This window comes from Coloeus monedula (genome assembly GCF_965178545.1).
Source record: "Coloeus monedula genome assembly, chromosome: 1".
NCBI lineage: Eukaryota > Metazoa > Chordata > Aves > Passeriformes > Corvidae > Coloeus > Coloeus monedula.
The window spans coordinates 83,660,816-83,686,033 of NC_138781.1; the positions used below are offsets into that span (position 1 = coordinate 83,660,816).

The 25,218-nt window shown below is 39.5% G+C and overlaps 1 protein-coding gene across 1 annotated transcript in view; it reads right to left on the minus strand.

Annotated features, from left to right (window-relative positions):
- Positions 1-409: 409 nt before the first annotated feature.
- The window catches only part of TRIO (trio Rho guanine nucleotide exchange factor), a 248,568-nt gene continuing 223,759 nt past the window's right edge, over positions 410-25,218 (minus strand). Inside the window, exons 40-57 of the mRNA XM_082288588.1 lie at positions 24,220-24,323; positions 23,545-23,614; positions 21,964-22,053; positions 21,248-21,340; positions 20,635-20,685; positions 20,337-20,414; positions 19,278-19,469; positions 18,185-18,362; positions 16,602-17,371; positions 12,162-12,409; positions 11,230-11,368; positions 10,858-10,885; positions 9,859-10,021; positions 7,751-7,872; positions 6,051-6,129; positions 5,234-5,434; positions 4,658-4,796; positions 410-3,118 (exon numbers count right to left, since the gene is read on the minus strand). Of these exons, the coding sequence (XP_082144714.1) occupies positions 2,576-3,118; positions 4,658-4,796; positions 5,234-5,434; positions 6,051-6,129; positions 7,751-7,872; positions 9,859-10,021; positions 10,858-10,885; positions 11,230-11,368; positions 12,162-12,409; positions 16,602-17,371; positions 18,185-18,362; positions 19,278-19,469; positions 20,337-20,414; positions 20,635-20,685; positions 21,248-21,340; positions 21,964-22,053; positions 23,545-23,614; positions 24,220-24,323 (3,288 nt within the window). The 3' untranslated portion in view covers positions 410-2,575. The remainder of the gene's footprint in view (positions 3,119-4,657; positions 4,797-5,233; positions 5,435-6,050; positions 6,130-7,750; positions 7,873-9,858; positions 10,022-10,857; positions 10,886-11,229; positions 11,369-12,161; positions 12,410-16,601; positions 17,372-18,184; positions 18,363-19,277; positions 19,470-20,336; positions 20,415-20,634; positions 20,686-21,247; positions 21,341-21,963; positions 22,054-23,544; positions 23,615-24,219; positions 24,324-25,218) is intronic.

Below are 25,218 nucleotides of genomic sequence, written 5' to 3' on the forward strand. Positions count from 1 at the left end.
AAACTGTGAGCAGTTAAAGGGACTGTTTCATCACCTGACAGGGAATAGCAGAAAAGAGTAGGGAAAAAAAAAATCCTGTATATAATGCTGCAGCAAACAAACATTCTGTATTGTTCCCTGACCTTTCACTTCATTTTGAATTGTAAATAGCAGAAAAGGGAGGAAGATAAATAAACACAATGAGAAACTTTTCTGCTTTATGTGTTTAGTTGCAAATCCCAAATCTTTATGCTTGAAAGTAACTTTTCTTCATAATGAATCTGGAATGCCTAAAAGTTGTGGGAAATCTGTTCCACAGTTTAATACTAACTTGAAATATGATCCTTCGGTCTTTAACTGGGAACATCTGGTAGAACACTCTGCTGGTCAGAATCTACTAGCTAATAAAGACCATAATACATTTCCACAGTTAGAGAGGTACGCATGTTTTATATAAAAGCAGTCATGACACTACAAAGCACTCAACACTTAGAGCAAAGGCAAATATTATTTTGTAAGGCATGAAGGAAAGATACATCATTGCAATTTAAAATGAATTTCATGGCAATAAAGTAACATAGTTTTTCCTTTTAAAATACAGAGCCCAATTAAAATATAGCCAAACCTAAACTGTCAAACTCCTCAAAGCAAGAGATCAGACAATTATGTCAAATATGTTTAATTTTTTTCAAAATAACTGATGGCAAAATAAAATATTTACATCATGTCATACTGTGTAAACATGTAACGTCACTGTACAAAGAAATATACATGCAAAATAAAGCAAAAAATTTAACTAAAACAATAAAGGAAAAATAATACACAAACATAATGAAATGAGGTTGGTACGAATACACATCCAGTTTCGAAGTCAGTTGTTTTCTTTTAAAAAGTTTCTGTACAACTTTACAAAAAACCAAAAACAAACAAACAAAAAGAATAAATAGGATACAGTGGAAGCCACAAAGCTCAAAACTAACCCAAGCTAGGTTATGGCTTAAGACCCATATATCTAACTCTTGTGGGATGTCGGCTTGGTTTCCTTAAACTTGGCATTTCACACAAACATAGATGACAACACACCCACATGAACTCAGTGATGCACAGAAAACCATCTCTGTCTTTTTAAATACCTCACGCTAATATTACTTCAACCTTAAAAACAGTTACTAAGACAATTATATTACATGTCCAATTCTCCTCATCTGACTGCTACTTTCTGAATGTATTCTTCACCAAAGAGCACAAGATTAATTTGTTCATTTCACAGAAAGAAGTAAAAACACAGATTTGAAAATTCTAAAAAGTAGTTAAGTGTTGAGACTCATTTGGGGAAAGTCAGACTTTGGCATTTTAAATATAATAATAAATTTTAAAAAGTGTCACCCTACTTCTTAATCAGTTTGACATTTGGGATACCAATCTCTCTCTCTCTTCAATTTTTTAATAATCCTTAAAACTGACTAGTCTTGACTAAATTCTATGCTAACCCTCATCTTAAACTAATAACGACAGTGTCGTACAACACACCCGCCCTTGCCCACCCAGAACCCCCAATCACACAAACAAAACCATAAAGCTCGCCGTACTAAGTATGTGCTTTTTCTATATATTTATTACAGTTACAACAGAGGTCCTCATAAATAGTTGCATAAAATGTTAAAGCCACAACATTGCACATGATATGAAAGAAAACAAAATCCCAAATGAGTGCATTTACAGTATTTCATCCTGCTGTATATACTGCTTGACAATTGGGTCAGCAAGCTGGGCACCAACCCAAAGTTCTTTTCTAGGGGGACAGTGAGTACTGACCCAAACTGAAGACCCGCACAGTGGTATACCACCATTTAGGAAGGAGGGGGGAAAAAAGGATCAGAGGAGGGGGAAAAAAATTACAGACCGAAGGCAGGTAACAGTCTATATACAAGTAAGGCCTACATTTTATCAGAGCAAAACAATTCATTCTATTTGTATGCAAAATCTTTTGAGGTTGGATGCACTTAAAAGCAGAGTCTGATCTCAGTGCAGTGCTACGTGAGATACATACAGGCGAGGCAACTGGAAAGCTCTAGGACCAAGTGAAAACCAGATGTTACAAATGAAGGCTGTACCAATGGGCAGCCATTTTGGTGAGTCTTCTCCAGGCATGATCTGATTTTTGTTTAACACCAGTGCTTTAAACATAGGCATTTCTTCCTTGAATAAATCTTGAAAACGGTAGCTAAGTTCACTTGCAAAATTCAACTCTTGTTTATTAAAAAAACTATTTTTTTTTTGCAGAAACCTGAATAAAATACTGTTACTGTATCGCTTGTGACTGCTTTTTGCAGAGTACAGTGCTATTGTCCTCCACCCCCGTGAAGTCTGCATCTCCAGTCCCCCGCGCCGCCCTGCGCGGGTCCCTGCGGAATGCATTTGCACACGAACATTCACTAGCAGCTGGTTGGCTTGGGGTTTGCTTTCCTCAAAATTCAAGTCAACCGCTGATTGGCAGAAGGAGTCTATCTCCAGTCTGATTGATTGGCAGGAGGAGTCCATCTCCAGTCTGATTGATTGGCAGGTGAAAGAGAATGAGAGAGAACTTCAAGCAAGGTCAAACTCTTGGCAAGAGCCTGCTCTGTAAGAAGTTTTTAATGCTACGGATGGGTCGAACATCATTCTGGTGTTTTCGCCGCTCAATGAACGAAGTCAGTCTGGATATATCAATGCTGTCAGAACTTTTGCTATTCCCCAGCTGCAGCCATTGCTCCTGGAGGGCCAGTGCAGCCGAGGGACGTTTAGCTGGGTCATCCTGAAGTAGGAAGCATACGAAATCTTTGGCCTTCTGGCTAACTCCTTTGAAGTAGTCATCTGGGAAACTAAAGTCCAAGCGGCAAATATTCAGGCAAGTTTCCTCTACACTTTCATCCAGGAAAGGAGAGACGCCACTAAGAAGGACATAAGTGAGCACTCCAATGCTCCAAACATCTGAAGTGAGTGAAACAGGATTTCCAAGAATAATTTCAGGAGCTGCAAACTCTGGGTTTCCAAGTAACTGGTGGATATAATACGTGGTATTGAGCTGGACTGCGTCTCCAAAGTCAGCCAGTTTTATTGTTGGCCTAGTGGAACTCTGGTCCACCAAAATATTTTCAGGCTAGAAAACACAAAAGCAAACGTTAAAATGTCTTTTTTCAAGTCAGTCTAACCCACATTTAATGCTACAACTCAACTGGCTTCCCAGCCAGTGTGGTCAGCTCTAGAACATAAATAGCTGCACACTACAGGCATTACTGCTGAAGGCCATCTCTGCAAAGCTCTGAGACTTTACCAAGGCTTCCACAGACCAACCAGCAGGTGGGTTCTTGCCTACTACAACATGCAATGAATGTGCTTTAGCTGCTGGCACTGTATTTTTTGCAGGAAATATAGTTCTGCCATGTAATTCTTCAGTTATTTACAACATCAACTTTGCAAAGCTTCACAGGAACTGGGTTTCAAAACTTTAGCTTCAGGAACAGAAATTACAACTAGAGGGTGAATAAAGCAACTGCTCCATTTGTTTTATGAGAGAGACAACAAAACCCTTGCATTTAAAGACTGGAAGACTTTGTATTTGCATGAAGCTTTCAACAAAATCCAGCTTTATTTGGCACTCTTTAATGTAATGCAGCTATACAGATGGAAGACAAGCCCTGTTAAGAGACTATGACAGCAGAAGATCCTGTTGGATGCACATGACTTCAAGAGAACTGCCCCATTATTGGTGAGCTGAAAGTGGAATTATTGCTACAGTTTTATTTCTGAAGCTACTGCTGCTGTAGCTGTAATCTCTGCAAAGTAAGAGCAACTTACCTACAACTAGTTTTTAATTAGTTCATCTGTATGTACCCTGTGACCAGAAAAAGTACTGGTGAACTCTGTATAGCACACTAGAAAAAATTTAATGGTATGAAGACACAAAACTTCTGCTTGGAAAACAGAACTACATGGAGGGAAGAGACTCAGGCTCTTTTTGCTTTTTCTCACTATGACCCCATTTGGTTAAAGACACCCTGTCTGCAAAGATGACTTGTCAATGCTAAAATTCCTTATTATTCATATACAGGTGTAAAAAAATGTAAAGATTAAGTTTTTAATTAATGTTCCCATTAAGACCTTCTCACACAGTTTTTTTTACTAGAATGCATCAAACCCTTGTGGCTCAAGTAACACTCAAAGGTAATAACAAAGGCCCAAGGAGGCACCATTCATGTGGGTATCACAGCCCTCAAAGTGCAAAGATGAGAAACATTTTTGCAGCAAAAGAGGAAAAGCAGTCTCTTCCACAATAAATTCTATGCTTCTTGAGAAAGAAATTGATTTCTGCTCCAAGTTTATCAGAAAGTAAATAAATGAATGAATAAATGAATAGATAATCAAGCAAAACTGCCTGTCATCAATTACTTCCAACACAAAGGGCCACACAGGGCAAGCGAGCTATAAGGAGAAAGCATAGGGAATTGAAAATTTCTGCTTTGCTGGCTATGGGTTATGAGTGATCTAAAGCATTTGGGGATGGAGCCCCAAGCCATATCTTTCATGAGTGTCTCAAAGCATTTCAAAGTTCTGTGTTCCCAGTTCCAAGTTTTCTAAAAGAGGGAGATTTTTATACCTGGAATGATGCATACTGCCCAGAATCCCATTAACACCTCACCTTTAGGTCCAAATGTGCTATTCTGCAGTTATGAAGATACTGCACAGCTTCCAGAATCTCTCCCAGGTAGAGTCTGATCTTCCCTTCTGTGAGGTTTCCCCATCGCACAACATAGTCTAGAAGGCGACCCTGGTCAGCCCTGTTAGAATTACAAGGTTGCATCTTGGATTAATCCATGCATCAGAACTGAAAAAAACCCCAGGCTACAGACTACAGCAATAACTGGAGCCTGCAGCACTTACAAGACAAAGGACTAGGGTATGAAGAGGAGATTTCACATCAAGCTACCAGATCACACAACATTCCTAATTCACTTTTGCAGCCATTTGATACAAAAAGACTGTTGAACCTTCAGACTAAGATAATCATCCACATATCAATTTAATGTCTCTATTTGTTCCCTTCTGAGTGTTAAATTCAACATTTTAGTAACAGCATTAGACAACTGCAATATTTTACTTAGGTGTTTTCAAATTTCTATGAAATCTTAGAGCTCCTTATTCATAAACCACTATAAATGCCCCAGAAAGTCCCCTGTAAATATCACATTTTACAGATAATTTAGAGTCCACACACATTTCTAACACTAGTATGTAGTTGGTGGAGGTCTCAAAGGTGTCGAGAAGGCCAATGAGCTGGGGATGCTGGAGATTCTGCATGACTCCAAGTTCATGGGTAACCTGGTCTCGCTTCATCAACTTCTTATTCACAAACTTAGTGGCTACTGCTTGCTTGGTTCCCTTCTGGTCACACTTCTTAACGACAGAAAATCTGCCCCTGGAACACAACAAAGGAAAGAATTAACAGAGAGATGCAATCAGGACATACTTTTGAAAGATATACTCCAAGAGATCTAATTTTAGATCTCCAATAAGCTACCCCTACAGAGAAGTTTCTGGGCATGAGAATTTTCAGTGCATGCCCCTACTACAAACTGTGTCTGTATAAACTTGACAGAGATCTGTTATATCACATTTGCAGACAACTTGTCAGAGTAATATCCAGCTTTCAAAGGTCATCATTAAGTTGGACAAGTGTATATTCTACATTACTTATTTTGCCCATTTTCAGACTCCTTCTGTCTGTAATTTTCATACTCTAAATAACATGGTTTAGGAGAACTTCACTACAGAAGATGCCTTACTCGGTCACTGTAAGGCATGCTTAAAAAAATATGCCTTAATCTATGATATCACTTCAGCCTAACTGCATTCTGTTTAGGCAGTGCCACCTAGTGCTGGCAAAATTTTTGCTTCCTAATTTCTGTTTAATCCAACAAAATTCCGGCCTTTTAGGCTCACACATTAAGTATTTTTCAAGGAGAATTTAATTTTTGAAAGAGAAGTCAATATTTTAACACAGACAGCTTCAGAGATCAGCATACAGAACGCACCTGCCAAGCTCAGCCACTTCACTATAGTGGGAATCAAAATTGTCTTTCCAGATTACCATGATCCCATCACTTCCAGGACCTAAACAAACAAAGAAACAAACAAACAAAGAGAAGGACAGTATGTACAAGATTTAATATACTCAGATCCTTTGGCTATGAGGGGAATCACCCCCTCCTGTAAATCCCAGTATGACACATAGGGTGGCAGCAGGACAAACTGGATTATACACCACAGGAGCCCAGCCAATGCAGCAGAACAAATTCTATAGTGGAAACAATTTAGGTACACTGGGAACTCTCTGTACAGGAATGAGCAATCTTGGAAAATTGAGGAAAACAGTAAAAAGAAAAGACATCTTACATTATATCTCATAATCAATAATACACCTACCAGTGGAAAAAAAAGTGGCCAGGCAGTGTAGCAGCTACGTTACAAAGCAACTCTTACTTTTCAGGAAAACACTAGTTTAAAGACCAAAATTTCATTTTCAGCCTCTTTTATATATTGCAACACACTCATCCTAGGGCTTAGCTACTGTCTGTCTTGGGTCAGTGAGCAAGAAGTGCCTGAAATAATGAACACCTCAATATGTTGTCAGTAAGGCACTTACTGTGGCTGCCTATAGGCAGCGCTCGAAGTGGCACCACTGAATATAAACCCCCCAAAATTTCAGCTGAGATTTGGAAGAGACACATCTTTCACAGTCTGGTTTAAAATTCCAGGAAAACAGCAAAGCTCTTAGAAAAAAAGGGAAGAAAGACCACATTTTGAAGAGGGTTGGGACAACTGTGTAAGTCCCCATATCAGCTGAGACAGACATACACAGAGTAGCACTTCATATCTTGGGGTTTTTTATGTGAGTCAATTTGAGACAGAGCCATTGTGCTAAAATCTACGAATTAATTCTCACTGATGGAAAAAGGGGCCTCACAATGCACTAAAGGACCCAGACATTATAAACTGCCTTGTAAGAAAACCTGTAATCCTGCTATTTTCCCTATTTCTAAAAATGGAGAATTATGAACATTTAGGAGAAGAATAAGTGAACATACAAACACACACCAAAACTTATCACTATGTCATCAAACGCATCAAGCAAAAATCTTTTTTCCCCTTTGCTGTCTGCCCCCAGAACACAGGCATTTTTTCATCTTTGCACGTTTCCTTTTCATTCCCTCACAAACATTCAGGTTGCCTTGCTTCAGGTACTGAAATAATTTAACTGTAGATCAATGATGCAAAGACAAGAACTAGTTGTATGTTCTCCTAAACACTGTGGCTTTACAATCCAAGCAAAGGATAAAAATAAATTACAAAGTAATGCTGCTTTTTTCTTATCTGTACATTTTAGAAATTATGTTAGCATAGGAACATTCATTGAGACTAAACTAAGAATGCTGATGATAAAATATGATTTTATCAGCGTGTTTGAACTAGTACTGGCAGAGTATAGTATAAAATGCTACAAAATCATACACATGTTGACAGTAGTGTGGAATATATTTATGAACCTCTAATCAGTTACATCCTAAAACTGCATCTATTCCTGCTGAAACAGGCAATATATTACAGGTAAAAAGGTTATGATACTCCTTTAACAAAGGGGTGCCCAAGAGCTGAGCTTTTCTTTTCACTGTTCTATGGGTACCAGACACTTTGAGTGTAACTAGGCTTTAGAAGAAGGCAGAGACAGGCCTACCTAAAACTCGTAGACTGGCGGAGGATGAAACCGAACCCATGTCGTTTGCAGCTATACACGTGTAGATACCATCGTCTTCCGCAGTGACGCCGACGATTTTCAGCGACGCCTCTCCCAAGTCACTGGGAAACACAACAGCAGCCATTAACTTCCCAGTAACTTCACAGTTACTGTAAAATCAGATACAGTTAGGTGGACATTGTTTAGGCTTCTTATTCTCCAGCCCTTATCTCTCTGGATGAACATTACTAACCCCGCCCTGCTGGATCAGAAGCGTCCACCAGAACCTGAGCACTCTGTGTCCATCCAGTATCTTGGAATGTCTGCTAGAAAAACATCCCGACTGACACTCTCTCTCACCATGTCCCAGGCTCCACCGTGCTGGAAAAATCAAGTGCTTCCCCTGTTTCTTCCTGCTTCCTTTACCTATTTCAAGTTTTCGGAAGCCATATAGAGACAAACATCCATCACTGTTCCTTCTGAAAGGTTCGTTTCCATCTGTGACTCCCAGTAAGTGTCCTCTGATAAATCATTTGTGCTTTCAGAGCATTCACCCCTTGTAAGAGAGGGCTTGCCCTTCAACATAAAAGGCACACTTCACCACAACTCTGGAGACCTCAGAATTTAGGAGAATGAGGATGGGAAGAAACTGAAAAGGACTTAGGTTTACTCTCTGCTCCAGGGCAGCAACAGCATTAAGCTATGTAAGACCAGAACAGAAAGGCTCTGCAGGCTCTTCCTTAATCTTTCTCACTGTTCAACCACCCTTTTTGTTTGATGGTTTGTCTTTAAATGTCTGCTGAAATCTTCCTCTGTGCAATAAATTTCTAGTACTCTTTTGACTATCTGCTATGGACATGAACAGCAGATAATTTAATTTGCAACAGTCTCTTACAAATGTGGATACTTGGCAAGTCCTCCCTACACTTTTCACTGCTAGGCTCAAACCAATCCTAATATTGTGCTGTTTTTCCATAATAATGCATGTTTTCAAGATCTTCTATCATACTTACTGCTTTCCTTTGGATTCATCTCAGTTACTACAAATCATTTTACTGACTGAATCAAAAACTATTTGCAATGGTCTTCACCACACAATTCCAGGGGGAATAAAGAAGGTAAATTTTAGGAACATAGGAAGGTGACACCCTTCCCCAGCTCAAAGAACATTTCAGGATTATTTCTAAAAATGTGTCAGCCACAGCTAACATGATTTACTGGATATAATTCTGTAAAAGTAATGAGTAAACGTAGCAAATTTAACTCTTACACATCTCACAACAGCTCTGGATGCAGTAGTAAAGCTGCCACACTGCCTTTGTCTCCCCATTAAAAACAAACGCAAAACCCAATGAAAAGAAAAAGCAGGAGCAGCAGGAAGTAAAGAACAGTATAACACGCCGTCAAGTTTTCACAAAAGAGCCCTTCATTCTGAATTAAGAGTATAATTCATAAATACGGCATTTCCTCACACTGTTAGTTTAGTTACTCATTAAACTATATTTTCTGTATATAAAAGATGTTTTTCCAGAAAAAAAATTGTTTTTTTTTTCAGTGGAGCTTCCCATTCCGAAACAACACAGTTTCTCCTATTAATCAGGTGTTTGAGTTACCAGTTGTTCTGTTATGTTCTGTCATAGCAAAGCTAAACCCAGACAAAATTGTTAATATCCACACTTCAACAATGAAGAGGGATGTTGCCAGATCAGCAGGAAGCAGGGGCTTCTTTGCAAAACACTGTAGTGTGATCTGAAAGCCACCAATGGAAATAAGGGACTGGCAGGATCTGTCACAGTACTGGCATGTCACAACATACTGGGCTCTTTCAAGGACCAGGTTGGTGTGACAGAACCACAATGGCTTCTGCAATAGCTAATCAGAAATAGCAGATTAATTTTATTTTGATTTTAAAAATCAATTGTGTAATATTGTTAGCCTAGCCATACACAGAAGTTATATAACATTCCTGGAAAATCTCAGCTGTGAAGTCTTTCTGTGTGAGAGCAACCCTGTCCTCATGCCTCAAAGCCCAGTGCTGTCTGGTACCAGGGGTGCAAATTAAAAATCTAACAGTTTCAGCAGTTTCTGTTGAACGTGACACAAATTACCTGTACGAAATGCTGTGATGACCGTCATTGCTCAGTGTATTATGATCAGGACCTTTCCAAGTAACTGAAGCCTTGGGGCGACCACAGACTTTACACCTAAGCACGATGGTCTCTCCTGTCTCACATGTTACCTCACTCAATGGAACTATAAACTCTGGGGGAACTGGAAAAATAAAATTAATGCCATTAGGTCAACAGAAGCAAATACACTTAATTTCTATTCCTTGCACTCTTTTCTGTTAGACAAAGTAGTACTTTACGTTCCCAAGGTGTGTATATCCCTCTACCCTTGGAGCACATCCATGGTTAGGCCTCTTGCTGAGGCTCTGCAGAGCTAGTGCATTTTTCTCCACATGAACTTGGACACAACACTACTGCTGTGCTACAGATAACCCCGAAGCCTACCATGGTGAACCAAGCACCCAGTTTATGGCAAGCTGAGGAAAGTCTACAGTGAAAAGTATTTAAGGATGTGCTCAGCTAGGCTATCTTTATATCCAGCCAAATTTGCAAAAGCGAACACAAAACACTTCATCCACTAAGGCACTGTAGTGCTTTCCCTTTTCCACAGGCAAAACTGAAGAAGTTTGTTTCTGTGAATTAAGCTAAATCCCCAGTTTGGCTCTGACCCCAAAGCACCACTATGTTTGTCCTGATCAGCCTCTATACTGGAGAGGTCCCAAATGCTCCCTAGGGAGCAAGATTAAAAAAGAAGAAGCTCCAACTCCTAGCCTTGTACCTTTTCAAATTCAGCAAGGCCCCACTTCCATACAGAACAATCATATGGTCCTTGTGTTTTATGTTGTTTTGGACTTGTGAACTAAAAAGGGTCCTTGCATCTTAAAAAATAAATACAATGACATTCATTGTAGCTCATCTAAAAAGAGGCTATGTATATTTTTGTAGAAAGCACCCAGTTCCTGACATAATTCATATCAAGCAAATAATGTTTTTATCAAATTATATTGACTGAAACTTTTAAAAATTAAAGCAACTTACCATCATAAATGTAATTGGGGTTGAGAAGCTGGAAAGGAGAAATTAAAGAATTAATGTCCTGATAATCTTATAATAACTTAAAGAATGGTAGAAAACCAAGCACAGAGATGGATCAAAGTTAGCTGTACCCACAAAATCCAAGAAACATCTGAATACCACAATTTCTGCACCACTCTATTATTTTTGCAGTATCTTTTTGTTGTATGACGCTTGCAGGTTCAAAGGTTATAACTTTCTGTTTTCAGATTTGGCAAAGACTGTCCATTAAAGCCACTGCTGCCTTTGATTCCTTCCTGTGAAGTTCTGACAGAGGCTGCTTTTAAAGAAATCCCAACCCAACTTCTTTTGGAAACTACATCTTTGAACACTTACTTTTACAGAAACCTTGTTGGCAAGTCCTTCTCGGGATTTGCGATAACCATTTTCTAGCTTGCCTTCCCTTTTGCCGTCTTTATCTTTTTTCTCAGATTTCTTCCTTAATCGGAGTGCTGTGTGCCAAGATGTTGACTTCCTGAACACAGAACGTGAAACTCTCATCAATTCTTTTCAACTCCCTGCTATGTTCTATACTGTCTAATTTCATGTGTCATTGGAAAAGTATGTAAAAATGTTATTTCTACGTATTACAGTGCAGTAAAATGAAATACATTAAGTATTCCATAAGAGATGTCACCCTTGGCTAAATCTGTGAACAAGCTAGTAATGTAGTCTGGAGTTCAATATTCCTTGAAGTCACTGCTCCAATGGTAAACTTGCTATATGAAAATGCAAATGTCAATCAAACTGAGCAACAACCAGTATGAAACCCATACCAAATACAGCCTGACTAAAGCTTTACACAAAATTCACACTTTGAACTTTGATACAATTTCTTCCATTGCAGATATAAGAGAGAGTTGCTCCTAGCATACAGCCATTTTCAATAAGTTTGTGGCTTTTTGGAACCCTCCAAATCTTGTTTCACTTGAACAAACATTCCCTGTTTTCCTTGACAGAGGTGTCTAGACTGGTAGCTCATTCTATTAAATAAACAAGTTAAAACCAATTATTGCTGCTCTTAGATCACACATTCTCTTCCCAGAAGATTGGGCTATTGCAACTTTTTAATAAAGAGTATGTGCTTCTGGGATCTTTCTTACTAGCTTGTATTTTGAAGTTTGCTAAGGGACCTCTCAAGTACTCATTCTGCTTGTTGTTAATTTATTTCTCAATGATCACATCAACTTTTGGCCTTAAAGGTTCAAAGCCTTCTCTACATTGGAAGTTTTCCCTTCCTCCCCTTCTACGCCCACCCAGGCACTCACTTGATGGTTCCATCAGGGTTGTCAATGATGATTGCACTGGTATGCCCCAAGACATAGCCGGGAATCCAGCCCTCGGCTGCGGGGCACTGATCAGTGGCGGCTCTGAACACCAAAAACATGTTCTGTTGGTTGCTGGCTAGAATCTGCACGACCTCTCCTTGGTAGACATTTATCTCATCCTCCTTCACTGCCGTGTAATCGTGTGTCACCAGCATGGTGGAGATATTGCTACTGCTGCTACTTTCACTCTGCAAGCGTCAATCAGAAGCAGAGAGAGCAGGGGGGAAAAAAGAGAATCAAGTTTAAAACTCATGAAGAAGACAGGCTGTTCTTGGCCTGCTACATTACCTACCTAATCCACTCTGTTTAAACTGTAGTCAAAGAAAAGAGCAGTGTTTTCCTCTTTTAGAGCTGACTGTGTCTCTTTATCTTGTGCATTAGTCTGCTATTTGAACATTTTCATGTACTGCTGCTGCACAAGTTTATTCCCGGTAGTTACACAATATCATTTCCTTTAACTAAGAGTCAGTTTATACATAAATCTCAACTCATCCTTCTTTCAAAGCTCAGACACTGAACCTTGCATATTTATCAGGCATCAAAACTACAGTACAAGCATGTAAGACAGTTTTAAGTTACTGAACTTACACGGTGTTGTAACTTCAGTTTTAAAATCACAGTCATTAGCTCATAATCACTGGAAATTCCAACAATGAATAATACATGTGGTCTTTCCTAGCACTATATGTCAGACTTCAGGCACCAGACTTCTGCACACAAAACATGACACGGTACAAAAGAACAAAGCAGGGTTTTGACAGCATCTCTCAAAACCACAAGACTTATCTCTGGTTGAATCTGTATGACCAGATTTATTCCTTTAAATGCAGAGGATGAAGTAAATTACTGAAATAAGAAATTATTAATTTGATGGTCAAAATAGACCCACTAAACTATAAGAATCCCTTCTAATTGATTAGTAACTATGATAGCTGAGCGTTGTTACCTGTTTATCATATACTTTCAACAACTGTTCATAATTTTGTTCATTTCCCCAGCAAGCATTTGTGGAAAGCTAATTATGGCTGAGAAGGTATACATTCAAAATCATATCACTTTCAGAACAAAAGCCTTCTCCTGACCATGAACCTACTGGAAATTATTATTTTTTAAAACTAAGACTTATTTTGTCCATTTGCATGTATTCCTTATATGAAGTTTAGTAAATGGAAGTGTGAAAACTATCTTCAGATTACACAACCTACTCCCTCAGTAATTATTTCTTTCTTGAAACAAGTTAAAACCAAGGTGAATGGACTATTAATGATGTGGCATGAGGAGGGGGGGGTGTGTGTGTGCCTGTCTTTTGTCTCTGTCCTTACTTCAAACTGTTTCAGGTCACTCAGTACCAGTGAGGGCTCACTATGGCTCAGTAGAAGCTGAGCTGAAGAAGGAAATGAGTACCCAGGTTCCTACTGCATATAGAGCATAACCACACTAGTACTACTCATGTGCCAGCAGCCAGTGGAAAGCTTGGCACATAGGATTAAAACAGCATCATTTTTTTCCTCAAAACTGTCAAATATCTCTCAAATATTGAGGAGATGCAGGGGGGTCAGTTGACAGCATGGTGCACTGGGAGCCCTGAACACTGCGTTCTCTTGCAATCTGCTAAAGGCCTTGAACAAGTCACTCCGTCTCTCTGTGCCTGTGGTTCCCTGAGGACTCTGGCTGAGAAACCAAGACATTTGGAAAGGAACAGTCTCAGATTACTCATTCATAGCATGTTTAACACCTGATGCTTGGAGTGGCAGTGACTCTGTACATTTTATTTGAGCTGGACTGTTATATGCAGCTGAGTGACTCAAATCTTCTTTTTGCCATATTGGACTGATGAAGCATATGCTACCTCAGTGAGAAAGGTCTCATTGTGGATTGTAACTCTACTAAAGGATATTTACATTAACTTCAGATGCAGTATTTCCACTGGGAGAACTCATTTTTTCTAGTTTAGTGGATGGCCTGCATGGCCTTTTGTATTAGCAAGTCCTTTCTATGATTCAGGCAAACTGGGAACAGCCGAACCAAACAAATTAAGTCTCATTTTCAGTCATTACTTAAATTAGGATGACAACTTGCTACATTCTTTTACCTAGATGAAAACCAACTCTACTCAGAAAAAGAAGCTTTTGTTGACTTCTCCTGTTAAGACATACAGGGAAAGATGAAGGGAAGTTGCAACATCAAACTAAGCCTCAAACCTTGCCCCACACATTACTCCTCAACATACTGTTTCTTAGCATGCAGAAGAATTTGTGTAACTGCAAGACTGACCTTTCTATAACATATCATTTCCTTCTGACATTTAAGTCTTGAAGGATCATAATAAACTCTGAATATTTCTTATGTTCAACAGGGACAGTTAAATCTGTTAAATAAACAACTGTCTGGTAACTACAAAGTGACAAATGTTCTTGAGAATGTGTTTATACCAGAATTCATTCTCACCACGGAAAGATAGCCTTTCCTTTTGCCTTCCAAGGAAGTAATTATTCTTGCACAGTTAATGTTTTCTTACTGAAAGTACTTCTGGTCATCACTGACCCCAACTATGGGATTAGAGGAGGATCTACGAACAAAATATAAAAAATTCCTTCCATATTCCTCAACTAGCAAAACTTACTCCTTTTTCTTCTTAGAAGTAATTTTTCTTTAAGTAATCAGCCATAGCCATATGTGCATGTGAATATACATACACCAACGGTTAAATTAAAATAAACCTTCACAACCCATTTTCTCCAGCTTGTTCAATGTGAAGTGAAATCCTGCTAATTGGTCTAGAAATGAGGTTATAAATGAGGACTTACGGCCCATCTCAATTACCAAACTAGAAGAGTTATATAGCTGTGAATATATAGTTGTGAAGCAGAAGGCATGCATTCCAATATTACGTTGTACAGTGAGATAAAAACAAGCAATGGTGTCTTTGCTGAGATAGTATTAAAATCCAAATGTTTTGAAATCTCAGTGCCATCCCATCTTTCCCTTTCTCCTTTTTTAATAGAACAACCTGAATTAGTATTATACAAGTACCTCCATCTTGATTCACATACTATACAGTAATGGCAAAATACTCAAATCACCCCAGATATTGCATTGCATCACAACACATCACGTAATATCGCATCACATTTTGCTAGACTGAAGATAAACACAAGACAGAGCTAAACCAAATAAAAAGCTGAAGGAAGATCAGGATAAAAATACAAAACATGCAAAGCGTAATTTTTTTTCTTCTGAAGCTATTATAAAAGTAAGTGTAAGAACTAAGAAGTCACGAAAGCTTTGTGTGTTAAACAGTTCTATAAAGAAACACATGCATTTAAAAAAGGTCCAGCAAGTTAGGTGATTTGCAAAACTGGTATTGCATACCATTTGTAAGAGAGTGGAAAAACAAACATTCATGAACACAATGCTTAGTGAGAGAAAAATCAAATGTGAGTTTAAAAAGAAAGGCACCATAACCTGCCTACCACGTCCATGGCAAGTGCCTCAACATTTTTGCTTTATATTTGCACATGCCCCTGTGATTGCTGTGTTGCTTTCCTGGTGGACATTATTAGAGATAACGTAGATTCTGTTGATACCCCCGATTTCTGCACAAACACAACAAGTGCACACTAAGAGGTTGAATCTCCAGAAACCCGAAACCAGTTCTTCTTACAAAGGAGAAAAGACAAGTGGAGCAGGTAATTGTTTGGGTTGTAGTAGAAGTAGGATTATTCTCACTAGGTTTTGTTGGCCTGTTTTGAGTGGATTGCAGAAAGCTTCCTTGATCAAACACGGGATTTAAAAAGAGATTGCTGTACAACAACTAAGGCTGAAAGGAGAGGGGGAAAAAATAAATTAATAAAAAAATAAAAATCAAGCAGCCCAGGGAACGTAGATGTCTCCACGAAGTTAAAACTCAACAGGACAACGGTGGCAAATTTGTGCGTGAAAGGGAAAAAAGCCCCAAGGCAATCTGCCAAAATCTTGAGTTCAGATATAAGTGCTGTTGCAATGCATACCCCAAGGTGCTCTGGCTGCCACGCTTCAGCATGTTAATTATGTGCCTTCAAATTAGAGACCAAAAAAAGCAAGGACAGCAAGTTAGTAGGTATCAGCCTAGTGATCTACGTTTTCAGCAGAGGCAGAAATTGCATCTAATGTTAGCAGTTGCTTTTGTGTCTGTATACATAGCCGTGTTTGCATGTATACATACACACAGGCAGACACTCTGGGTTTTTTAATGCGCAGAAGATACTGGAACAGTTGATTATTTCAGAGCAGTACAGCACCGGAGAGCCAGAAGTTAGTATGGAGAATGATGGCAACGCACAGAAAGGGAGCGTGGAAGGTTTTAGAAGAGCTCGCAGGACAGAGGTGCTCCGCTCTTACCCCATTACTCTGGGTGGAGTGAACTGACTGCTCGCTGGTCGAGGAGCATGTGCTCATGCGGTCTGTGTCCTTGCTGTGTGAAGAGTGGCGGTGGACCTGCCGCTGGAGGGAGTCATTGTCCCCAGGGAAAGTGAAGGAGCCAGGGCGGCTGGCAGGGGATGCTGGGATGGAGCTCCAAAAGGAGCCCTTCTGCAGGGGGCTGCTGGGTGGAAAGGCTTCCTTGCCAAAAGGAGAAGGGAAAGTCGTGGATAGAGGAGAGTTCATTGGAGAGATGGCTCCTGGCCTTGGCTTCCCAAGCGTCAGTGATCCTATGCTGTTTCTTGTTCGACTGTCCTCTGAGATTCCACGTGAGTCTTTCTGGGCTCCATCAGCTGAGCCAGAAATGTTTCCTGGTGTCTTCCTGGGACTTTCAATAACTTTCATCTTGGGAATCTGTTCAGCTTCTCTCTGAGGACCATCCGGCTCTGCACTGGGAGTGTGCCTGTCTGGCTGGCTCAGGCCAGTTTCTAAGGAGGTGTTGTAGTGTGGCAGGGAGTGATTGTGAATGGACATACCTGACATCTTGTCTGCCTCTGCTTGGGCCGAGGCTGCAGAGGAGACCAGGACTGGGGAATGGTGTCTGACAGGCTGGGGGATCCGGGATGGCCGGCTACGGCTGGAGCTGGGGATGCCACTACAGCTGCTGGGGCCGCCGCTGTTACCACTGCTGCTCCCGCCGCCGCCTCCACCACTGCTGTGGTTCCTCTGGTACTCGATCGGGGACGTCAAGGCTGCAGTGGGGGCGAGGGGGAGGCGGTCAGGGGAAAGGGGGCAGGAAAGGGAACAGGAACAGTTTAAAACAGACATGTCTACTGGCAAAAAGGGGAGTGCTGTTCAAATAAATTTCCTTAGCAGTGGAAAGATGCCACAGACTTCAAGCCACTTTTCTGTATCTAACCTTCATGACCAGCTGTATCTACCTATACTAAAGATTAAAAGTCTGAAGCTAAGAAGAAATATTTTCCTCTAGGATCACACTGTCAGTTAGCAGCCAAGTTGGGAAAAAACAGGTCTGACTCCAAATTCTCTGCTTGTTGTTACTCATTACAACTGTTTACAATAACCAAAAGATATAAAAACAGAGCAAGAACCTTCTAGTGTCACAGCAGACAACACCACCTTCTACTTTTCTCCTGCAGAATCTGGATGTTGTTGCCACAGTAAGATGCGACAACAATGGCCACCAAAAGAACAGAAGCAAAACACATTCTGAATAGATGCTTACAATTCCACTTGGGTTTAGCCTTTAAAGGCTTGCAGTTGCTTAAAAGGGGTACACAAGCTCTCAACGGATGGCACCTATCTTGATTCACTCCTACAAAACATTTGGAAAATTTCACCAAGAGAACACCATGTAAATTCAGACTACCACTCTTATAATAAATGCAAGCATCTGTTCTGAAGCAGAAATGCGGCACATATCCCCCAACTGTTCTGTATTAGCTCAGGAAAAAGGCAACTTGCAAAACATTTCAAAGCCAAGAATGATGAGATGAGAGAAAATTAATCCAGTTATGAACTTTCAGTAAAAGAAAATAATTTACCATTTAAAAAGTTGCGCTGGTTTTCCAAAATTTGGTTAATTTCATGGATCCATAACTGACGGACTCCCGGACTGGCAGAATGCAAAATAAAGGTCTCTGTGACATCGCCCGTTCTTGATGTTAGTGCAAATTTACATGGATCACTGTCCACATTTTCCTCCAAGGAAAGGCAACTCACCTTCATGAAAGAAAAAAAACATGTATTTTATGAGAAACATACCTTTAAAATCTTTCTTAGGAGTTTAGAGTCAGATCTTCAAATGATAACCACTCTTTCCTTCAGTAAAATAGTACCATAAAATGAAGTATTCCAGTAAACTAAGGATTAGTGGATATCTTACTGACACACTGTGCCTGAACAATACCCAGCAGGTCTGCACAGCCCAATGTTCTCCATCCCTCACTTTGCTTTCAGATTAGTTAAAATGCTGATCCTGCTGTGGAGCCCTCTCTACCACTGGCCCCCACCAAAGGCTTCAGCTGCAGATACAGCAATGCTTTGGACCAGGCTGCTCAGCCAGAGCTATAAACAGCAGGCTCAGGTGGCAGGCAGAGCACCAAGGTGAATTAGGGGAAGCAGGGTCCACCCAAAACACTTCATGAGGGCTGCTGGGCCCTAATATCAGGGTTTATTTCAGGGAAGCTTGAAGTGGGAAACACTTATTTGTTTGAGGAAGAGCTGACATATCTAAGAAGGTCATACTACCTACAAATGTTATCCACATATCTGGGTATCAGAAAGTATATAAAAAGAGTTATTACCTCTACTTGCAATGACTTTGAAATGTGGCATACACACAGCACAGAGCTGAAAACTAAACTCTTTGTGAATACTTGTCCAGTGCTTTGTGCCAGAACACCTGCTTTGATACGCTTCACGCAGGAAGCATCAGAGTACTGGGATCTGAAGATCTCCACTTACCATCGGAGTGAGAACAAATTTGGTAGGAAGTAATTTCAGGAAATGACTGAGAGCTCATTGTGCTCTGTGATTGCACATCTAGATGTCACTAGTGACTGCCCACAGAACGAGAAACTGTTACCTTAGCAGAGTTCGTGCAGGGGACACAAAAGACTCACACACAACAGTTACCTTGATACTGTTTTTAAACAAGAATCCGGGCATGGAGAAACCTTTCTTTTTATCTAGCAGCTCACTGAAAATGACAATCTGCTCAAACAGGAAGACCCGTCTCTCCTTGCAGCGTGGTAGAAGTCCCGCATCCTGGTCTGTAACCAAGAATGTGTCCTGGAGCAGGAGCTTACCCTGGGCTACAATTTTACCCTAAACACAGAGGCAAGCAGAAACACATTTAGTGCAGTTCTTAGTTTCCTTCCCCAATCAACCCTTATGAGCACATTCTCATGCCAAACAGCTTTGTGTATTTCCCACCTTCTGACTGTCATTGACCATTATATATTCATTTCTCCTCCTATACACAAGATATTCTTGTGCTGATTCTCAAAAAAAAAGCAAACATCAAAAAGAAAAAGACAAAACAAAAAACCAGACCAAAACCCACAAATCCACTCCACCCTTTTCAATTCACACTGCACTCTGAGGTTTGTAACACTAAGGCTTTAATTTCTCTATTCTCAATAACTCCAACAGTTACTGATATGTTCTTCCAGGGTGCTGAGTAGGGGAAGAACTCAAGTTCATGTCTGCATCACAGAATATAAAGAGCTTTGCAAGTAGAAGGTGTGACTGTGGCCTGGCTGGTGCATACTGCTTCAGTAACCAATTTCCATCTCTTCTAGACTTAGCAAAACAAGGAGGGCTACAGCTGCCTCAGGTACATGATTGACCTTAGTGACTCCTCCTTTGTCTACAGTGCAGAAGTCAGGTCTGCTCACCTGCTGATAACTGATTATTACACTGCTTTTCAAGCCTTTAGTCAACAAGGGAACTGTAGTAACACGTGCCCCTTCTAGGTTACACAGAAGGACTTACCTAGTGTGACTGACACAGCAGGTAATGTTTCCCAGGAAAACCTCCTTGACAGGGCTAAGACTTGATTTTTCATTCACTGCTTTTTGCACCAGCTAACCAGATAGTGAGGGAGCACTGTACACATTTCTCCCCACAATATTAATAGTTAATTTCTAGAGAACCTGACAAAATCTCTGAGCAAAACTCCAGCCAACTTACATCAAATCCTTGCAGGCGGCCAACATTCATCATGTCATTACACCGTTTTGGTACTATACACATGACCTCTACAGCTTTCTGTTCAAGACAAATAAAAAGTCAAAGCTTTATTTTCCAGAAGAGTTAGCAGCATAAAATTTTGTTTCATTTGATACGGTTGCTTTAGAATAGAAATGCAAGAAGTAAACACTTATAATCACTTTCTCAGGAAGATCAGAAAAGAAAAGTGACTCTGCCAAAACAAAAGAAGTTCAGAGTTAAAAGAATTCATATCACTAAGTGAAAATGTCTCAAGTACCTCTAGTTCTGTTGTGTCAAGATTAGCTTTTTTAGAATACTTGAGGAAGTCCTGAAAAAGAAAAAAAAGTCAAGTAATATTTCTTTTCTCATTAATCATCAAAGAGAAATCTGAGAAAATCTGAATTTGATACCCTCTATCAGAATACGACAGACTGCAGAAGACACACCATTTGGATTTAGCTCATACAAAAACATATGCTAAGGCAGTGACCTCTGTGCTACACAGGGCTGCTCTTCAGTAAACACTAATGTGATATTAAAATGATTGCAGGTGTAGCTGGAGAAGCTGTCATGAGTCCCAACAATTTGTATGACTTTTACATCTGAAAACAGTTGAGAGTTCCTTCTCCCATTCCTATGACACTGGTACAAATTTTAAACATTTCCATGGCCTAAACATTTGGTCTTTAACTGTTAAGAGAAAAAAACAAATTTCTGCCCAAGCCATCTACTGCAATTTTTATAACTATCTGCATGTGCTCAGGAAATAATCAGATGGCATTGCTTACAAATCTGGGTTCTGTTAGGGAAAGGGGTGGAACAACATCAGCAATAATTAAAAAAGAAAACATATCTGTTAACACAACTCACTCATCTCAACATCACTTTACCTTTAGTAACAGCTGGTATTTCATAATTCTCTGCACAGGTTTTATTAGCAAGTCTGTGAGCTGAAGTCTGTGGCCCAGGCGTTGCTTTAGATCCTGAGAGTTGTAAAACAAACATTTTTGTTTGTTCAGTTAGAAAGACCTTTGTTTTGTTCAGTTAGAAACACAGCATTCATAGCAGTATATGGAGAAAAAAAAAATATATATATAAACAAGGATATATCAGTATTAACTGTTATCAGACCAGAAATTGGCAAAAGTTAGAGAAGAATCTAATCTTCAATTTGCAAAAGCTGAAGTCCTTCCCCTTATCACCTTTGCTTCCAAGGTATTCCCTTCTGCAAGCATGTTCCATCTCTTTTTTTTTGATAAGGCTGCAGATTGAAATGTAATTTTTCAGTCAAAGGTTGTATACAGCCTATTTTCAACAGTGACTTCTGCTCATTCAGAATTGCTATTCCACATAAAATACACTGGTAACTGCGTGGGCTAAGGCTAGTAAGGATAAGACTCTACTGATTAATTAATATCTTACACCTAACCTTTAATTTTCATCTCTAGGAGTCTGTATCACATTTGAGAAATCAAAACAGAAATGGCAAGTAATTGTAATTTAAAACATTAACAACAATATCTGCTGCATTTTTCTGTTTTGTTTTGTTTTCTTGTTTGATCAACAGATTTGATAATCCTTTACATATCCTCTCTCAGGGACTTACCTCAAAAAACGTATCAATGTATTCTGACACAATGTGCTCAGACTTTGGTTTGTTTTGGCAGTAAACTATGTACATGTGCAACCTTCTCTCCTAGAGGAACAAAGATACAGAATGATACACCATTATCAAAAAAAAACACACACCAGATTGAAATGGAGTACTACTTTAAGTAGTACAGCAGTTCCAATGTATGAACTTAGAAAGAACCCTTTAAGGAAAAGAAGTAGTTACATATGCAGAAACTACAGATCTGAAAACACAATTATTTGGGAACATCATTATAATTTTAGAAAGGCAACACAAGTGAAAAAAATTCCCACAGCTGTAAATCTTCCTGAATAACAGGTGTTCAGAGATGACAGCTCAGCAGTTCCCACAATAAAGTTAAGCATGAAAATAGTTATATTTTTATTTTACCAAGAGCCATGGGAGGTTGGACAAGATGACCCCACAGTGATCCCTTCCAACCTTAACCATTCCGTGATTCTGTAATGGAGCCTTTGACATACAGTATTTTTTATTCTATTTTAATGATCTGATTATTATTCAAATTTATTAGAATAATAACCTCCTCCTGTTTACATGTACAGAACAGTTAGGAGAAAACTTTCATGTCTTTTATTTAGAATTGGGTGTCCTATTGGAGATTGGGTGGGGATGTAGGGGATGAAGCCTGGAAATGGAGGTACAAGTACTTTTTAAATCTGATTCTTTATTTTGTGCATGTACTTGTAACATCAAAGCAACAAAGAAAAAGAGAGGAAATAACTTCACCTTTTAAGATTCATTCCTGATTACTGACCTTGCTGGTTAAGAAGTACAGACATACCTACTTCAAAATCTTTCCTATCACTTTGCTAGGATTGGTTTGCTGTTAGAGGCTTTGCTTCCCAGAGACTTACAGAGTACTGACCAGTGAAGATAAATGGTAAGAAAGAAATGGAAAAATAAGATGGAGATTGGAAAGGACACAGGACACAGATTAAGAACAGGAACTGAATCATGTTCTAGCCAATAGGGCTTTGCTAGAGGATGCTGTAATAGCATCACAGCTTGCCTTTCCATCTGGAGTGGTAAAGGTGCCTTTTGAAGACAACTCAGTTACAAATAATACCAGGAGAAATAAAATAAAACAGCAATCAGAAACAGGGAGAGCTACTTCCTGCAGGTTTCCTACTTTGCCAGTGACAAATTCTCAGAAGGGGAAAGGATACAGAATTGGAATGCACTCAAGCTGGAATAAGAATGAGCCTCTTTCCTATTTTTATTTCTTATATTCCATGCTACTGCATGGACACCTGGGATTAGAAGGCAGGGGTCACACGAAGTGACAATTCCCTTGCACTGAAGTGTAACTGAATAGAGAAATGGAGCCCACATTCATGTCCCCTCTCCAGAGGAAGGTACTGGGGACAAAGACTAGAGCACATACTTGTTCTATTTATAAGCTCTTAAAAGCTATCTCTCCACCTCTTACAGCGAAGAACATTGTACAGCACTTCCTTATCAGTGTTCTACTTAAGAACCAAACATGTTGGTCAGTAGCAGCAATAGTTTGCCAACAAAGACATTTGCACTTACATGTTTAACAAACAGGGATCCCAGCTTTTCTGGATCTTCAAGGCACTTCTCCAACTCTCCTAAAAAGAAGCTGAACATAAACAGAATAAACACTTCTTTTTTTTCTGACAGTACACATTATAGCAACAGGTAATTGCAAGGCAAAGTGGTCTTACTGCAAGGCAAGACACTTTGTGTCCCCTATCAGCAGCTTTGGATATTAATGCATGTCCAAACTGACAACGGCAACAGCGTAATATTTCAATACAGTTTTTCAAAAGGACATGCTGAATCCATGCCAAGATGAAAAAAAGCCCTGGCGTTCACTAATAAAACTATCAAATTTCATATATATTGACTGAAAGCTTTCCCGTTCCTAGTCTGAATGCTTGAGATGCTAATATTTCCATGCTAACCACCCCTAAAAAATTCTTTAGACTGCATTGTTAGAGAGAAAGCCATGTACAAAGTTCTGTCCACATTAGAGATCCTCAGTTGAGGTAGTTGCTATATATATACATATATATACATGCATCCTTCTTTAAAGCAAATCTTCACACCAACATCTGTAAGCTGAATTTACATTTTCTACAACTCAAAGCACAAAACCAACTGCATTTACCTTGTATCTGAATATCTGAAGAAATAAAATAATTTCTTAAATCCAGTCTAATATTTTTTAGGTACAATACTTACTCTCTGTGCCAGTCATAAATCTGGTGAATGTTTCCAAACACAATCTTGTCTTTGCCTTTCATATCATCAGGTACGCCGTCTTCCTTCATAAGTGCCATATAACCCTGCAACAGTGCAAGTGAATTCACTGTGAACATTCTTACTTTAAAAAAAGTGAGTTGTCTTTTAATCCCCCTTTTCCCAGAAGACGTCCAATGGCAACAACTTGCTTGGGACACAAAACCAAACCAGAAAACAGCTCTCTAACAGCATAACATAAGGCACAGACACAAAGTATCACAAATTGACCTGAGGCTGTCTACACATCAGTGCCCAGTGCTAGAAAAATGAATTCACTCTGGCTAATTTAGCCTGCGTGAATGGGCTCACAGCAGGAAGGAAACTTCCACAGGCTTCTCCTGACTGCCTGAAGCAGCTGCAATGCCTTGCCAAGTGGGGCTGTTCCTGAGCACAAGTGCAGCTTTGCTTGGTGTCTCTTACATCAGTCACTCATGCTAACCCCACACCAAAGTGCACTGAGAAGGAAAGCACTGCTCGTGGGACTGCACTGCATGGACTACTGCTTGCAGTATGAGCAAACCAAACACAAAAATCTGAAAATCAATTGTTAGCAAGCATTCTGGCTGCAGTAAAGTCCTTCTTACATTTTCCCATAGTCCCATATTATTTTTGGTGTCTACACAGTTGTCTCGCTGAGCAATTCTATCATATAGTTAGAGCTGGGAGTGTTTTTAAATTCTGCAATATTCATGCAACTCTATTCCTTCCTTTTTCCCCTCCTAATACTTCTATTCCTAAATAGGCAGGTTGGGTTTTGGTTTGCCAAGTATATGTTTTGATGCCTAGCATTTTCACCTGAAATTATTTTGTTAGTTACAAAAATACATCTATTTGTAGACTCCTAATTCACCCTTTAAATACTGTAAAAACATTATCAAGAGTGTGTGATCTTTCCTTCTCTCCCTCCCTCCAAATTAGAGTTTAAGAATTGAACCTTAT